Source organism: Gopherus evgoodei, chromosome 4 (assembly GCF_007399415.2).
Source record: "Gopherus evgoodei ecotype Sinaloan lineage chromosome 4, rGopEvg1_v1.p, whole genome shotgun sequence".
Classification (NCBI taxonomy): domain Eukaryota; kingdom Metazoa; phylum Chordata; order Testudines; family Testudinidae; genus Gopherus; species Gopherus evgoodei.
In genome coordinates, this window is record NC_044325.1 from 16,635,636 (window position 1) to 16,654,591 (window position 18,956).

The 18,956-nt window shown below is 41.7% G+C and overlaps 1 protein-coding gene across 2 annotated transcripts in view; it reads right to left on the minus strand.

Annotated features, from left to right (window-relative positions):
* The window catches only part of KCNH5 (potassium voltage-gated channel subfamily H member 5), a 248,629-nt gene that overhangs the window by 180,706 nt on the left and 48,967 nt on the right, over positions 1-18,956 (minus strand). For both annotated transcript variants that reach the window (XM_030558539.1, XM_030558540.1), the window contains exons 5-6: positions 16,615-16,730; positions 13,051-13,443 (exon numbers count right to left, since the gene is read on the minus strand). In XM_030558539.1, the coding sequence (XP_030414399.1) occupies positions 13,051-13,443; positions 16,615-16,730 (509 nt within the window). The remainder of the gene's footprint in view (positions 1-13,050; positions 13,444-16,614; positions 16,731-18,956) is intronic.

The following is an 18,956-nucleotide window of genomic DNA, read 5'->3' on the forward strand; positions in this document are numbered from 1 at the left end:
ACCCCAAGACCCAGATTCCTTGAGTCTCACCACAAAGGGAAATAAACCACTTCCCTTCTCCCTCTTCCCCTCCAGGTGTTCCCTCCCTGGGTTCCTGGAGAGATATACAGATTCAAGCTCCGTGAATCTAAACAAAGGGATTCCATCCTCCCTGCTTCAAGTCCTTGAAACACAAGTACCGAGAGATCTAACCTCTCTCCCCCCTCACCCAGAGGATATGCAAAGTCAGGCTTGGTAAATCTAACACAAAGAGACTTTCCCCCTCCCTTCGTTTCTTAGCCTTAACCAGTGAAAAACACTCAAACAGGTCTTAAAAAGAAAGCTTTATATAGAAAGAAAGAAAAAGGACATAAAATGGTCTCTGTATTAAGGTGACAATATACAGGGTCAATTGCTTAAAGAAAAAAATATGAATAAACAGCCTTATCCAAAAAGAATACAATTTAACACATTCCAGCAACTACACACATGTAAATACAAAAAAACAATATAAACCTATTGTCTTACTATCCTTGTACTTACAACTTGGAAACAGAAGATTAGAAAGCCTGGAGATAGAAAAATCACTCTCAGAGCCGAGAGGGCACAGACACAAGACAAAGAACAACGAACTCACACCCAAAACTTCCCTCCACCCAGATTTGAAAAAGTCTTGTTTCCTGATTGGTCCTCTGGTCAGGTGTTTCAGGTTACCGTTTGTTAACCCTTTTATGGGTGAAAGAGACATTAACCCTTAGCTATCTGTTTATGACAGCTTTGTAACTTCTTAATATTACAGGATGATTTTTTCCTTCAGATACATTTCAATTTTTAAATATGATTTAGTTTGACCTTGTTATTTATTAAGCTCTGGGCATATATACAAAAAAAGACAAATCATACAAATTAACAACGTCTGACACTTGAACTCCTCCCAAACCCACAAATCTGGGACTCCAAGTAAACATTTATTGACCCCCGTCCCAAAAACCTCTGCCCCAGAAAAAAGGTAGGGAGAAAAGAAATGCTTTGCAGTAGATCCAGAAGGTCAATAAATTCAGGCCCTGACCAACCTATAGGGGAGGCAAGCACCAGGGTTCAGAACTTTTCCATAAAATGAGGTCCCAATTAAACAAGGGTCCTGCTAATTCAAATACCTCAGCTGCTCTTAACTCTCACTATCATGACCAGAGGACCTTGTCTTTGAGATACTGTGACTTCCTCCAACATCAGTGACTTCTGCAGCAGCCAATATGGCTCCCAGGGTCGCACAAGCAGCAGACCCTAGTGGCCCTGGGGACAGCCACACCAGCTGCTGTTGGAGTGGCTTTGCAGCCAGCCACTCGGGCAGCCCCTCAGGCAGCTGCACCAGTCGCTGCCCCGGGGACCACCCAAGCACTGACCGATCCGGTTGGCCCTGGGAACCGCCCGGCAGCAGCCCCGAGGCGACCGGAGGAGCAGCTGGCCCCCTGGGGCTTTCACCCGCACACACAGCAGTAGGCAGAGCGGCAGCAGGACCCCCAAGGCTTCCCCCTCCCCGCAGCTGGTGCCGCAGGCTCCCCTGTTCCTCAACCCACAGCCCACCCCAAGATTCAATCAGGGGTATTTGTACGGTATAAGTCAGGCCTGCAAAACATGCGGCCCGCGGGCTGCATGCGGCCCACAGAGGCTCACTGTGCAGCCCGAGGAAGGATTCTAAATCCCGCGCACACGGTGCTCTGCGGGCAGCCCAGAGCCCTTTGAATCCCAGCCGCATCTGAGATTTAAAGGGCTCAGGGCTCCCCATGGCTGCGGTCAGCCCAGAGCCCTTTGAATCCCAGCCGCGTCTGAGATTTAAAGGGCTCAGGGCTCCCCATGGCTGCGGGCAGCCCAGAGCCCTTTGAATCCTGGCTGTGGCTCCAGTGGCCAGGCTGGGGCTGGGATTTAAAGGGCTCGGGCTCCCCTCAGCAGCAGGAGCTCTGGGCCCTTTAAATCTCTGCCCTAGCCCTACAAAGCTTCAGGTTCCCCCAGCCGCCGGAGCCCCGGGCCCTTTAATTTGCCCCTGAGGGCTCCCAGCCACCTCTTCAGCTGGGAGCCCCTGGTTGATTTAAAATCAAGTATCACCTCTCCACCCCCAACCTTCCTTTTTGGCCCACAGCTGTTTTGGGGGTGCAGCGCTGGGGAAGGAGGGTTTGTTTCTGCAGGGCTGGGTGGCGCTGGGGCAGGGTGTTTCCGCGGAGCCGGGAGGTGCTGGGGGTGGGGGGTGTTTCCGTGGGGCTGGGAGGGTTTCGGCCCTCAGCTGTTTTCTTTGGACTAATGTGGCCCTCGCCACTTTACGAGTTGTGCAGGCCTGGTATAAGTCATGGACAGGTTACAGGCTGTGATTTTTTGTTTCTTGTCCGTGACCTGTCCATGACTTTTACTAAAAATACCCGTGATTAAATCACAGCCATACTCATGGTTTTAGCTGTGGAAGTCCCTGATTCAATCCACGATATCAGTAAAAATGGCCTCTGTCAGAGAAGCACAAATAAAATATACTCCCTGCATATTCTGCACTAGCTAAAGTTTCCATCATATTGAAATCAAAGCTGGGGGACAAGACAGAGATGAACATTTTGATCAAAATCAAAGTTTGGCTTCCCCTCACCCTCATGATTTAGTCCTCAGGCCAGCCAAGATTGCCTGGACCTGAAACATGAACATATGCAAATATAAGCTTAAGAATACTGTCCTCTCTAGCTCCCACCAAGCTGTAAATCTTTTGGGGATAATTAACAGATCTCTCCTCTGGTACTGGGAGCCTACTTCATGGCTCCTTGGAAGGATCAAAAACAATAATGCAGCAGAGATTCCAGACTTGACCTACCTGAGTTTGATTTAGAAGTTGTCTAGTCCTACTGCACTGTAATGTTAAATTTCATTACTAAGCAATTAGTAAGTAATAAGCAAGAAATAAGCACAGCTCCAGAAGGCACATAGCCGTGCAGTAAAAAACAAGCACTGCATCCTGACATATAAGCTGTTTGAAATTTTACAAGTAAATCACTCTCAACAAATTTTTTCAACTTGAGCTTCTTAAATAGAGTTTAGCCTTAAAATCCCTGGTTAACTTCTTAATGCGTCTTTTCTGAAGTTAATGTTCAAACAAATCTTCCAACACATCATATATGCTCACAGGCCTTTTTTAGGTAATCAATTAATGTATCCTCATGGATACCAATCTCAGTGCTAGTGCAAAAAAACTAAAAAGTAACTTTTTAAGGACTAGATTTAGTGCTGCACTCATTCTATATGTCTCCCTAAGGATGTAAGAGCATAACCTCTGCACAGGCTACTAAGACCTTAGATCCAGATGAACAGAGGCTCATTTACACCACTGAAGTCAAAGGGAGTTTTGTCATTGACTTTGATCAGTGTAGGATTGAGCCTTTACTCCCCTCGCAGAGCAGGTCGGCAGGGAGTGGATGGGGAGGGGCAAGGACTGGGTGAAGTCTTGGCTCCAGCCCTTCCACTAATAGCCAGCAAGTGGAATGAAGCTGGCAGCAAACTACCACATCCTCACCCCCAGATCAGGGAGAGCGCAGTGAAGGAATACTCAGAGGTGTTTCTCAGGGTATGCCTACACTACAAACCTAATATAGGTCGACTTACAGCCACCGCAGTAATTACAGCCATAGTGCAGGTCCACACTATACTCCATGGTTCAGTGGTGCACGTCCGCACCAGGAGCGCTTCCACCAACCGAAGAGGGGCAGTGTGGGGAGCTGAGAGCCTGATCTCTTAGCTACACTGGCAGCTCCCTGCCAAGAGCCTGTCTGCCCCAGTGGCTCCCAGAGGGCTGTCCCCCCACTACCACCTGGGGCTTCTTGCCTCCCCTCGGGCGTCTCGCCTGCCCAGCTGGGAGCAGGGTCCAAAACTGCCCTAGTTTCTTTCGTCAGCTCCCAGCTAGGCACAAGGTTCAGCCACTCAGCTCTCCAGGGGGAGCTTTCTTGTCAATGTCACCGCTCCTGCCCTTAGCATGTATTTAACAAAAGGAAGGATCATGTCAAATTACAATGACATCTTCCTTGAAAACAAGGAATATTTTTCTGTTTAGCCATTCAGTTGTTTTTTTTTCCTGTGCCATCTTTGGACTCCATTTTGCGTACAAGAACTTTATGCTCCAAATATTGCAAAGTGTTCTATTCCCTCCACTTCCTTTTGCATGAAGTAGTTTGAATATTACAGATTTGTGCCACTGCAGTCAGTGTTATTTAGGGCTGCATCTGAAAAGATTCCTTCACTTGCCTTGTTTTCTTCCTAAACCCTCTCCTCCTTTTGCCAGAGAGACAAGCAGGCAGGACTCAATGCTTCCCTTGAAAGTATTCCACATGGAATTAGCCCAATTAGACTCTGTGTTAGCTAGTGTATATCTTACTAAAGATATGAATTAAAATGACTTCTGTCCCACATCTGTTTCCCAGTAATGTATGAAGTACATTTAAAAAAGAAAAGAAAAAGCCAGATGAAAAGCGTAATTAAAATTCAATATCCTATAGTTTAAACCGTTGGCTAGAAAACTTGAATAGAATCTGACACTACGGACAAATATATTGGAACAAATTCATTCCTGGTGTAATTCAGAAAACTTCACTGGACTTGCATTAGGAAGGAGTTTGATCCTTTATAGCTGTATGGCATGCTTACGCAAGACTACATTTATTCTTGGCCATGCTAAGCAAGCCATTGTATTTATTACATTATATACTTTTCTGTATAGCACAGAGGGAATGTGGTAATCTTCATATTTAATGACTTTCAGACTGCATAGAAATGAGAAATTGCCACGGCTTGGTCTGATCACTTCTATCATTGTGTTACTCAGAGTTTTCAGCATAGTTTAACACTTAGCTTCACTGGTGATTCAATTCTGGGTGGGGTTTCTGTCAGTCACTTGGAGAAAAACAAAAGTAGCTAACATCAGACTGTATCATTTAGTACCAGTGCTACTTTCTTATTAAGTACGTCAATTCATCTTGCTAGCACATTGAAATCAGGTCTCATAAATCCTTCATTTAAGTACTTTAGGAAAGGTAATACTTTTGGTAAGTTATTGTAAATGATATTACTGCTGAACTAATTGAATCAGCTTTCAATTGATAACAATTGCTATTTTGTCTAGTAAAATGAATGCATGGAAGTTTCTGCAACTACTATAACAGATCAAAACTGGTACTAAAAATGATATTACGCTATTAAAATTTCTCCGTCTCAGTGTGAAATGTACAGATTTGTGTATTTCATCTAGTCTGACCTGCACAGAATTTCATCATGACTGAAGCATATCGTCTAGAAAAGAATCCAGTTTTCATGTGAAGAATTTAAAAGATGGAGAATCCACTACAACCCTTGGTAGTTTGTTCCAATGAGCAATCACCCTGTCTGTTAAAAATGTGTGCCTTACTGCAGAACCTCAGAGTTACGAACACCTCAGGAATGGAGATTGTTCGTTACTCTGAAATGTTCGTAACTCTGAACAAAATGTTGTGGTGGTTCTTTCAAACGTTTACAACTAACACTGACTTAATACAGCTTTGAAACTTTACTATGCAGAAAAAATGCTGCTTGCCCTTTATTTTTTTGGTAGTTTATGTTTAACACAGTACTGTATTGTATTTGCCTTTTTTTTTTCTTTTTGATCTTTGCTGCTGCCTCATTAAGTACTTCCAGTTCCCAAATGAGGTGTGTGGTTGACTGGTCAGTTCATAACTCTGAGGTTCTACTGTATTTCCAATTTGAATATGTCTCACTTCAACTTCCAGCTGTGGGTTCTTGAAGATAAATATTAGGTGCAGAGGAACGAGCCTAGAACAAACCATTTGAAAACCCAGGCTGCTATCCAGTTCTACCACCAAACAAATCCATCTCCATATCAATACTTCCTACCTCATTCTTTACAGTACCAGACGTGTTATTCCCAGCCCATTGCTCTGGAAGAGACAGGCTAAAACTTCCACTTTTTGCTTCATTACTAACCAGAAGCCTCCTTAATTTAAACCAAAATTCACAGCAACATTAAGAGCACCAATTATTTAGTAAACCTATGAAATCTGTGCATGAAGGATCAAGCCCTATTTAAACTGGTGTGAAAACAATCTGAAGGAGTGTCTTCCACCTTCCAAAGAACTAATTTTTGGATGATTCTATTCTACATGAGTTCTTACTTTGCACTCATCACCCTAGCATCTAAGCACCAGTACCCAAGACTCCTCAATCCTATGCCATGTAGGGAATCCAGATTTACTAACGGGGTGATGATAGCCTGGGTAATTCACACTAACTGACTATGGGTCTTTGTCCTTCTCTAGTACCTGTACCATGTATAATAGTTGTGCCTCGAAGCCAATAGCTTTTTTGGTGGAAGCTGATGTTTAGGTTTCTAGATCCAGAAGTCCCTGGTTCAATCCCCGCAGATAAAGCAACTCAGGGAATTGTTACACCTGATTGAAAATTCAGAGAGCGCCTGTCTTAACTACAGCTGTTAAGTGCTGTGTAGCTCCATAATATAATGGAAGTCCCTTGGGCTAAGTGTTTCTTGGGAAAAAAAACAAAAAACCAGAGTGTTGGCACAAATTTGTGATACAAGACATCTGTGTTTCTGGACAAACTGTGGAAATAGTGGATGACTTCATCTATTTAAGCAGTAAACTGTCATCAAACAGGTGCAGCCATCCAAACATTCTAAGGAACGTTGGTCTAGCACTTTCACCCAAGAAGGACCTGCACAGGGTCTGGAGCCCAAAGAAGGAGAAACTATAGGCAAAAGTAAGGATTTATCAAACCTGCTCATTTCCAATCCTTAAATACGGATCTGAAAGATGGACATTGCTTAAACAACATATCAGGAGGCTGGAGGCATTTCATACGCATTGCCAGCGGTGACTACTAGATACAAGATGGTTATAGGGATGTATCATTGAGAAGTGGCCTTGAGAGGACTAAAGTCATCATTGGCCGCCTCTAGCTGGCCCTTTTGGATCATTTCACCCACCCTGGAGACAAAGTCTCCAAGACATCGAGAGCTTTAAAACAAAAAAAAAAACAAAAAAAATCAGATTTGAGGTCAGGAGGGGACACTGCTCAGTCATAGACTGTCAGTGGTTGCATGGTCACCCACAATAAACCTGCCTTCACCAAATCAGTAATAACCCTGTGGAGCACTTAAGACACCTGGAATAAAGCCCCACAGTGTGGTCACAGGCATTCAGTGCTACAGCCCTCCACTGCATAAGCACAGTATTGTTGCTGCTATTGTTGCAGACCTTGCATATTTATAAATACCACTGAAGTCAACAGGAGTTTTGCATAAGTAAAAACTGTGGATTGAAGTTAAAAACAAAAACAAAAACACAGTCCCAAATCTTCAAACTTTTAGACACTTTCATTTTTACTTTAGCAGTTAACTAGGTGGCCTGATTTTCAGAGCTGTGAATCCAGATTTTCAGAGCTGGGTTAAGATGCTTATACTTCCAAGTCTGAACAATTTAGGCTTTTCTTTTTAAACTGGCTTGAGCTAACAGTGCATCTAATATTTTCCAATTAATGATGACACTTGGCATTTTTCTGATGTCTAGGTCTGCGTTATGCTACCCATTTTCCTAGCTATAGCGGGTAATCTGCAAAAGAATTATTCAATTTCTGTCTTCAAGTATTTCTCTTTTCTCCAATATATTTTACCATGTTTTCCTATATCCCTAATACCACTTAAACACATAATTCTCCATCTACCGTGTCAATTTAGATTGCTTTCCGTGTGTGGTTCTCTCTCTCTCTCTCTCTCTCATTATCCTACCTTTCTCCCTACCTGTCACATCATCCAAATCCTCTTAAGCTCGTTATAAAATGCCTCTATAACTCTTACTGCGTAAAGCTACACCTCTTCCTCTGCATCAAATCATCCTAATCTTCTCCTAGATCTTAGTGTCATAAACTTTTCCTCCACATTTTGCGGCTGTGACTCTACTTTCACTGAGCAATAAAATTATGTTGATTTGCAGTCATATACACCTACGGCTGAATTCTCAAAAAGCGTTCAGCAATGGCCTAACTCTGTTCCCAGTGAAATCAGTGGTAAAATGCCCAGTTTGGCCAACATTCCCTGCTTCTGAACATGCTACCCCAGCATTCTCTTTCCATACATTCCCTCGTTTCAGGTTTCTTGGTACATGCTTCCTATTTCTTTCCTATCTACAGTAACTGAATTATAAAATAGTTAATTATTCACACGGTGGCCAGTAAAAGAAATACTGAGATCCGTACGCTTATATTGCGATAAATTAATTACTGTATAAGAAACTACAGGAACCCCCTATCATATATGTCCCACGGAGTCAAGGACAGTACTTTGTCACTATATATAGTGACAAAGTACTGTCCTTGACCCCGTGGGTCCTGCATTTCCTGGTGGATTTTGCTAGCCTCAGAGGCTCACTGTGACCCTATATGTAGCCCTTCTCTCTCTAGAGGCAAGGGTCATAGCTTACTGAGCCATTTTCATCATAAGCCAACAAGGGAGGTGAGAAGAAGCAATCCTCCTTCGCATAGTCTCTGTTGTCTCCCAGTCTCAGTGATTAATCAGGGAGAGGAGGGGGGAGCCCGGACCCACCCTCTACTCTGGGCTCCAGCCCAGGGACCCTAAAATTAGCAGCCATAGTAGCTGACTTTTTGGAAATAGGACATGTACAATTCCCTGGGACACTTCCCCACAGCAGCCCCCACTCAATATCTCCTTCATCGTTACCTCAGGGCCTCCTTCCTTACACCTGATATGGATTTGTACTACTTCATTCCTCCAAAAACACAACTCCCTCCCATAGCTCCTGACACTCGCGCTTCACTGACTAACTGGGAGGGTTTTAACTAGTTCCAACCTGCCCTTGATTGGCTTCAGGTGTCCCAATCAATCTAGCTATCTCCACTGCCTTCTAGAAGGATCTTAATTGGCCCCAGGTGTCTTGATTAACCTGGAGCAACTGCCATTTGGTTACCATGGTACCAGGGATTTGTTTAGCCTGGGACTAACCTATCTGTTTCTCACTACTTTACTGTAGTCATCTGGCCTTGCCCCATCACAATATACATATACACACACACACACGGTAGATAGACAATAGATAATCATTAGTTTATGGCATAGAATAGAGTGCGTGTATCTTAAAGTGGACTGTGGGGAGCTAGTAGTCTACATTTTGTTCTCTCTGGACCAAATTCAGATGCATGTGCATGCGGGGGGGCTATTGGCACCAGAGATCCATACTTCTAAACCTCCTGCATTTCCCTTCAACACTCAGTCAGGGTGCACTGTAGGGCCCGACAGAGAGGGAAAGCTACAACATGGGATCTCTCCTCCTTCCCCACCACTCCACCTGCCTTCATCCCCACCAGAAATGGCCAGTGCATCTGATGAGCCCTGTGGGGAAAAAAGGGAGTTGGACTTATGATCTGCAAGAATCCAAAGTAAGAGCATAGCCCGAAATTTCCAGAAGTCAAAGAAAGCCAAGAATTTCCTCCCTCCTTGCTGTGGGACTGGAGGGGAATGCTGGGCCAGGCTGCAAGTTGAAGAGCTTGTTTAGGACTCTGTGCAGCCACCTAGGATTAACCCTGCCTTTGGGCCATCCTTCACTGCCAAGGCATGTGCCCAAAATGGAGCAGAAAATTTTTCATAAGTGCTAGGGCAGTAGGTGCTGATTCCACAGCAACAATTTCTGAGCACTGAACAATGCCTTGAGCACTGCTTCAACATGCAGCTTGAAGCCAAGTTCCTTACCCATTCCCTCCTTTTTTCTTCAGTGCCACAGTGAACAATTTGAAGGCAAGGCACTTTCCAGAAGAAAAAGGTAGAAACATCTGTCCTTCTCTTATCTAGCTCAAGGAAGAATTTGAGCCACCTTCTCATCAGACCTACAGTATGTGAGAATATTTCTCACAGCACTTCCAACCTGAGTATCTCAATTTCCTTATCACATCAATATAATTTGGGAGAATTGCTGGTACCAAGCCCAAAAGTTCTCTCACAGGAAAGCAGTCAGTTCAGAAAACTCAAAGACAAATGAAGAAAAAGCCCAAACAACTACAACCTTCCAGAAAACAAAAAATTGCAAAAAAAATTTACATTTAAATGGTAATAAATGAAGACACCCGCCATTCCCATCAGAAAAGACTTCACTTGCAGGCAGAGAAAAAGGAAAATTAAGCCAGGAAGAACAGCTCAGTGTCTTATTATTCAGGTGACTTCTAAGCCCCCTAGAGTCTGTTTTTCAGGCACTAATAACTAGATTCCTAATAGCCGTCTCTCATTGAAAGGTTCCAGGGCTACATGATGAAATTTTATGAAAGAAAAATACAACAAATGGCTCACTTACTTACCAGGAGTGGAAACTGTCAAATATCTACGTTAGCAGCTTGGCCATAATTGCTCTAGGCCTAGCGTAGTTCACAATCCCTTTTTTGTTAGTGTTTGTTGGTGGTGGGATTTTTTTACGTGTGTGCGTGCATGTGTGTGTGTGTAAGCCTGACTTTACAAAAATATCATGGGTTTTCCGGTTTGTGTGTCTGAATGAGGAAAACAAGCAGGACATGTGTCATAAACAGATAGCTAAGGGTTAATGTTCTTTTACCTGTAAAGGGTTAACACAGGGAACCAAACACCTGACCAGAGGACCAATCAGGAAACAAGACTTTTTCAAATCTGGGTGGAGGGAAGTTTGGGGTGTGAGTTCTTTGTTTTTTGTCTTGGGTCTGTGCCCTCTCGGCGCTGAGAGTGATCTTTCTATCTCCAGGCTTTCTAATTTTCTGTTTCCAAGTTGTAAGTACAAGGACAGTAAGACAATAGGTTTATATTGTTTTCTTTTGTATTTACATGTGTGTAGTTGCTGGAATATTTTAAACTGTATTCTTTTTGGATAAGGCTGTTTATTCATTTTTTTCCTTTAAGCAATTGACCCTGTATATTGTCACCGTAATACAGAGACTATTTTTAATGTCTTTTTCTTTCTTTTTTATATAAAGCTTTCTTTTCAAGACCTGTTGAAGTTTTTCTTTAGTGGGGACTCCAGGGAATTGAGTCTGCAGCTCACCAGGGAATTGGTGGGAGGAAGAAGTCAGGGGGAAAAATCTCTTTGTGTTAGATTTACTAAGCCTGACTTTGCATACCCTCTGGGTGAGGCGGAAGAGAGATAAGATCTCTCGGTACTTGTGTTTCCAGGACTGGAAGCAGGGAATCTCCTAGGGTTGTCCAGGGAGGGGAGCCTGGGAGGAAGTAACAAGGAAACAAGGGGAGGGAGTTATTTCCCTTTGTTGTAAGACTCAAGGTTTCTGAGTCTGGGGGTCCCCCAGGGAAGGTTTTGGGAAGACCACTGTAAGCTAGGCACTGTATAATTCCTAGCTGGTGGCAGCGATACCAAGTCCAAGCTGGTAACTAAGCTTGGAGGTTTTCATGCTAACACCCATATTCTGGACGCTAAGGTCCAGATCTGGGAAGAAATGTTATGACAACATGCATTATGGCATGTAAACTATATGCAGTTTTGCAGTTTGCTAACTTCTTTCTCTAATGTGTCATGGAAAGTAACTCACCTCGGATATTTGTAGAAGGGTGTTGAGTATACAAGAAATTACTGGCTCAGTGTGTATGTAGATACATACACACTGAGCCAGTAATTTGTATATGTACACACACACACACACACACACACACACACACACACACACACACACACACTCAACACCCTTTTACAAATATCCGAGGTGAGTTACTTTCCATGACACATTAGAGAAAGAAGTTAGCAAACTGCAAAACTGCATATAGTTTACATGCTATAATGCATGTCCTGCTCATTTTCCACATTCAAACACACACACCTGAAGACCCATGATATTTTTGTAAATTCAGGCTCTTGTTAACATGGAACTAGTATTTCTTCCTATGTTAATAAGCTATGGTACATTAAAAACCTTGTTAGGATCAGCTTCTTACATGGATTGTCTGTATAACTTGATTCCAGAGAGACAGCTCTCATATGAGCTTGCATTTAAACTGCAAGGATTATTACTTTTGTTACATTTGCTATAAATATAATGGAACAATGTCAAAAGATTATACTAAGCAGAAAGGCAGGGGTGGCATTTAAAAAGAGCTTTGCAAAATCTGTACCAAAAAATCTCCATTAAGAAATAGGAGTGTGGATTTTTTTAAAGTGAGTCTATATAATTGCAGTGATAAGAATTCTTTAAGGATTAAAAAAAAATCACTTGTATTGTTCAAACAAATAACAGTTCAGATAATAAAAAATGAACAAAGGACATTTTCATCTGTATAATGTCCGAAGGATATGAGGCCTCAAAGGGAAACTAAAATGAGTTCTTATACCATTATGGCTGCATTTTAATATTGAATTTTGTCTACAGTGATTCATGTATGCATTATTAGTTGTAGTTATTGCTTGTTTCTCCATTACTTTAGCCTGCAAACTTGATTATTTTTAAATGTTATTAGGGCTAAACGTTAAGAAGCTTTAATTCAGTGGCCTTTTTAAGATTTGCACTTTTTTCTCAAATAGTCTCCAAAAATTCAAGATATGGCTCTAATTAAGCCTTTTAAAATTCAGACAATAGTGGTGTTCATCTCCCAAACAGAAATTAAAAAAGAAGTTGCAAGGAGAAAATGAAAAACAGCAGGGTATAAATAGCAATTATGGTCAGGATTTTCAAAAACATTCAGAGGTGGCCTTTGCTCTGCTCTCACTGAAGTTACTGAGAGCTTTACCATTGACTTCAGTGGAAGAAGAGATAGGTCAACAGTGAACAATTTTTAAAATCCAGCCCCTTAACTTTATAAATCACACACACCACTGATATTCTCTTACACTGCTTAGCAACACACTTTCCCTTCCCATACAGGACAACGTTGCTTAGTGAAAAACCCAACAGCCAAATTTTATCCTCCAATGTTTGCAGAGTTTCAATTCTAGTAAGTATAAACATGACCCTAACTGAATTTAAAAATAGAAATAACCCAGTGCAGTCAGTTTCATACAGATTGCAATTGCTTACCTCGTCCACATTCTCAAAGGCATTGATGATGTCATAAGGTAAACAGGACAGAAGGTCTATCACAAACCAAGTTTTCAGGTAGTTCATCCTTATGAGTTTGGGATCAGATATAACCTCTCCCCCAGGGCCAACAAAGGTTGTATGAAAGTTTAAAACAATGTCAACCAGAAAAATAACATCCACCACGCTGTCCAACACCAGCCAGGCTATGTTGTTCTGTTTTGTTTTGAAGGAGACATTGTAGGGAACCATAATTGCTGTATAGAAGGTTAGAATTAAGATGACCCAGTCCCAGGTGGTCTTAAAAGCACAATAGTGTAAAATAATGTGTGGTGGAGTCTTTGGAGCTTCTTGTTTATACTGCGGAAGAATATCAGACCCAAGCTGGAGAACCTATAAAAGGAAAGAAACACAGATGTTATGGCTTTCAGTTAACATTCGTTATAATGGGCACTTTCTGAAATTGTGTAATACACAGAATTAAGGAAGGAATGTTTCTGTTATACCCTGAAGGTTCCAAGGCGACCTGTAGTTTCTAAATCATTTAATTCGTTAATCTCCTGAGCTCATCAGTGCATAAATCATGTAGGAATGGGTGGAGGTGGCTATTACTCAATACATGGGAAAAGCGTAAGGCGCAAGGGTAATCTTACAAAGATCATTTGCAGACGGACAGAGTGAAAACAAGGCCAACAACTACTGCTCAAAAGTTCAAAGTAAAGTGCTCTGCCAACAAACTGGCATGAGGGCCATCTGGATACAGCTCATGCCCTGCAGTTGAAAATATGAGATCCCATTCAAACCTACAGGTCCTGGAAAGCTTAGCATTCATACCTGAACTCTCTCTGAATCTAAAAAGTAGCCAAAACATTATCCTGCTCAATGACCTACTGGACTGTAGCCTCATTGGCTGATTTCCTTTTAAAGTAAAATACTATGTTCATAACATCTGGTCTAACTGCTTGCAATTGTATGACTGGATAGGGTTGCAATGCATGCTTCCTTACCTTTCTCTCTCCAGACTGCACAAAACATTGTTGCCATTAAAAAGTCAAAATCGATGATGACTTAATATTATTTTTCATTTGCACAGTCTCATTTTCAACTCACTAATGAAAATACTGAATAGTGCTGGACCCAGGACATATTTATAAATTAAATACAGTTTCCAAAGTTTGTATTTTCTGCACACTCACCTTTGTAAAAATCTAGAACTGCAAACCTTGTAAAAGAGCCAAAACAATTTATTCTAGCTAGTCTAATTATCACTTATCTCAATCCAACATGAGAAATTTAAGTGGGTAGGAACAAAACAGTGATTACTCCGGTTTACTAACTTATTGAGCTGCCAAAAGAAAGACCTATATATATATGTTGGAACCAACAGAAGATTTAGGATTTTGGATTCCAAATGGGTATTAGGATAGAGTAAATGCTTTCAGTCTCCAGGAACTGATTGTACTAACACATCACTTTCAGTACCCCTTACTGGAGCTAATGTACCATATTAACAGTGGCTGCTAAATGGCAAACAGAACTGTCGTACTTGTCAAAATGCTCAAATCTGGAATGTATTCTTGATTAATAGGGAGTGAATAAGTCTGAAGCAAATAGAACAATATTTAAGTGCATGAATCAAAGTATGAAAAAGTGTTGCAATCTCAAATTTCCAGTCAATTAATGTTTTTCATTCTTCTTTGCAAGAGAAGAACTGGGTGTTGCTAAGATTAGGATGTGAAATCCTGGCTGCATGAAAGTCAATGGCAAAACGCAATGGAGGCAACAGAGCAAGGCTTTCACTCAGGAAAAACAGTGGACAGTGTTGTCAATTTAACAAAATATTCAAAACAAAGTTCTCCAATCCCTCCTTAAGTCCTTTCATTTACTCTTCGCCCCCTCACTTCACCTTCCTGTAGCCTTGCTCCCAAGCCCCCAGTTCCTCTGCTGGAGCCTGCTCACTCCCAGCAGCCTCTGGTCCCCCTAAGCATCCCACTCTCTGCACCATCCGGCTGCTCTTTATAGGGGAGCCAGCTGATCTCTGCTTGCATGTGCCTCCTTAGTAACTATGGCTGGCTGGCTGGCCCCAGGTCTCTATTCTAGCTCTTATGCAGCCAGCCACTGTTACAAATTAAAAGAAAAAAAACACGTTCTGTGCAACAGCTAACGATGTAACTGATCCAATGGGCATTACCCTCATCCTCATCCCCTCCACTCTTTGTTACTCTGAATTGTTGTGTCTCATTTCAGATTAGACTGTAACCTCATTAGGGTAGAGACCATGTTTCTTTCTGTGCTTTAAATACCATCATGCTTCGCTTGACATGGCATGTGGGCAGCAAAAGCTTTAACTGTGGAGGACAATGAATTATAAGGACCATTGCACTTCATGCTGCTCAACTGTACTGTGAACTGTTTTCGTCTGCAAATGACAAACACTGTTAATAATATTGAAATGTGGCCAGCATATTCTGCCCTGCGTAAGCTGTAGCTCATCTGGAGAGGCTAACTTCTTGCCCAGAACCAGTGGACCCAAACCAGGTTCACAAAGCACTGAGAAGTCATTGAGTCAGAGAAGCTAGAGATGGGAGCAGCCCATTACATCACCTTGGCTGTCTCAGTGCCTGTGCAGGATAGTTCATGGAAAAAACCAGCAGTGAGAGTAGTGGAAAACGGTAGATTTCAACTGTGATTTCATTAAAGCAGAACTGTTATTATAAATGTGCACAAAAACTACGAAGAGAACAGGATACATTTTATGCTGCCATCAATCTTTAACACTGGACTCAGTACAAAAGCCTTCTGGCACAGAGAGACTGGGACTGTCACTTTCAGTAACTCATACGTTTTGGCAGCTCCCACTTACCAGTGGGCTCAGAGAAGATAGCAGCAAATCTTTTTTTTTGGTTAACCTGAAAGCATTCACCTGTTGCATTATTTGCACTGTTAAAGGAATGTTTGCAGGCTAACAGTGGATTTAATGCACAGCATTTAAAGAACAAGAGGTGATAAAAATACAGCAGGACAGACTTTCAGAGCTGGGTGCAACAGATGCATGAACAAAAACACACATGCACTCTCTGTGCATGCAAATCGCCATACAGCCAGACAAGGACTCTTGTGAGATAGTATCTTAATCCTCAAGCAGTCCAATTTATTTCATTGGGACTACCTGAGGAGCAAATTACTACTTACTCAGAGTAAGGGTGTCACAGTCTGGTTGTATGGGAGTGTAAAACTGCATGCAGATGGCATAACTATGCACCCTGTGGTGCACAATTACCTGATTAATGCACTAAAATGACAGTTACACAAACACAAACAAAGGGTCATGCAAGTAATAGAGATTTGTGTATTTTTGCAAGGGAACCAGTCATGCCTCATCCAGAAAAGGTGGCTGTATGTATTTAATACGTTCTTTCACATAAGTAAAAGATGTATTTTGAAATCAGTAGCAGGGAAGACTATTCTTTATATTAAAATGTTAGTTAGTAATGATGCCAATTCTTTTATCCATCACTTCCTGTCTTTTAAACAAGGGAAGTCGGGAGTCTGTCTCACACTTACTTCAGCTAATCTTGAATGTTTGTGCACCACCTCAGCTTTGTTCATTGGCGTTAGCTGTTGCAGAACACTTCGGCTGTTAGTCAAAGCTCGTGTCAATCGAGCAAACTTTGTCCACCCTGTGAGGAAGAAGAAAACGTGCAAGTTGGATTTAGTTACGATTCAGCAAGTGCAAATCTCATTCATGTGGACTAATGTTAGTTTCAGATTTGAATGGTTTCTCTCTCATGGCATCAGACTCCAGACTTACATCCCCTGAAAAACAGAAAAATACCAACCTGTGCTGTAGATACCACTGCTAATCAAGAGTAAAAATGAGTAAAACTAGCACACTTTGGCATTTGCTTTCTTTTGTTTTTGAGAGACAGACTATGCTGGAGGTGGAGTTATTCTGGTGTTGGAGCCAAATTCGAAGGACACTGGAGTCAACAGAAAGACTCCCATTGATTTCAGTAGTCTTTGCATCAAGTCCATCTTGAGCGCTGCTGCTGTAATCTGGAAAACTCTGCCAAGGGCCTGCTCGAAAGCCCAGTGAACCCAATGGACAGGCTCCCATTGATTTATGGCTCAGGCTCTACATACCTAAAGTTGACCCTTCCTTTATCTGCCTCCCACCCCCCAAAAAAGATCCAACACCAAAAATAAAACTATAGAAACAAAAAAATATTGAAATTAAAAGCATGTTGATATCAATGCTAGTGGATGAAAATTCATAAACGTCTCAAGAAGTCACTTAAAAATAGACTGAGGTCTACATTGTAAAACACAGTTAAGAAATGAATTTAGCTGTTAAATTAATGATAAAGAGCTACCTTAAAGGAGGCTTGGGAGCCACACATCAGGCTGCCACCGGTGAACCTGCTTTCATAATTCAGCATGGAGCAGTCTTTGCTCTATCACTGATAGCAACACAACCTGGGAGCTGTGGCAGTATGCCTTCCCAACCAACCAAACGCCAGGATGTTCTAGTGGTCGTGTATGTGTAAATGGGTGAGAAGGAAAAGGGGTAAAAGAGAGGCAATTGAAAATCCAAAGCCCTTAAGCAGGATAGCATCCAAGCATTGCCCACAATGAAAATTAAGATCTTTCCCTCGGATGCTGGTGGGAAGGAAACATTCTGGAACTACAGCCAAATAGATTTAATTAGTCTCCAAAAATGCATATATTAAAGCAAGGATTTTTTTATATTGTGTATACAAGTACATATGTTTGACGTGAAACTCACTTCCTTGCCAAGTTTCAAGTCCCTGCTCCAAATCACAGGGGCACTAGAGCTTCTCAAATAAAAAGGACAACAAATTTTTTTTAACATGGAAAAACAACATATTTGTCCCTAATCTCATCCGCAACAACAGCTGAAATAATTTAGCTAAAACTTCTCCACAAATTCTAACCTGATGGAGATGTTCTGCATGGAAAATTTCATCCAAAACAGTTGCAAGTTGGCAAAGTTCTAAGCAACTGAAAACAAAGTTTTATAATAGGAAGTGTCAGGCAACCATAATAAAAGGCAGTGCTACCAATTCTGCCTATAATATAGTACTGAGTATTCTATGACATATGTACAACAACTGAAAACAGGGTTTTATAATGGGAAGTGTCTGGCAACCTTAATAATAGGCAGTATTACTTGCCCCCACCTATAATACTATTTTTTAATTGTCTTAAAAAAATATTGTTATTAAACTACATATCCCTTCCTCTTTCTTAGTCACTATCAGTCCAACTCTAACGGTCTTAGAGAGGGCCACAGAAACAACCTAAAGGGCTTTTTTATAAATAAAACACATCATACCTTTAAAGTCCTTTATCGCAGGAGCTTCCAGGACTAGAAGGAAGTGCTGGATCCTGTTGTAAAATTAGAAATCTCCCCACTTGTAGTAGGACAGAAACCCAATTTCTAGCCATGCAAGAGGTGAAATACCAGACTTTAAAGGGTCAAATGCTTTCTCTGTACAGAAAAGCAGTTGCAGGTGAAAGATTTACTCTTGCCTAACATGGAAATTGGGCAGGTGTAGTGTAGGGGGAATTCCACATTTGGGAAAGGAAGAGGGAAACATTTCTATGTTATACTGATTCGTATTTTTAAATAGCAATTGTTTGAAGCCATTCAGGGATTTGGAATGTTAGGAGAGCCCCCTCATTCCCAATTAGTGGCCCAAAAGCATGTGGGATAGTGAAAGCTGCTTCACTTGTATATTGCTAAGTCGAAACTGCAGTGTAAAAATGCATAACATCCCTGAACGTTTATTGTTTAGTTATCCAACTATAAGCCTTAATTGTGAATTCACAATCACATGGTATGTTCCCTTTCTTTTCAGTAGTTGTTGATATTCAATTAGGAA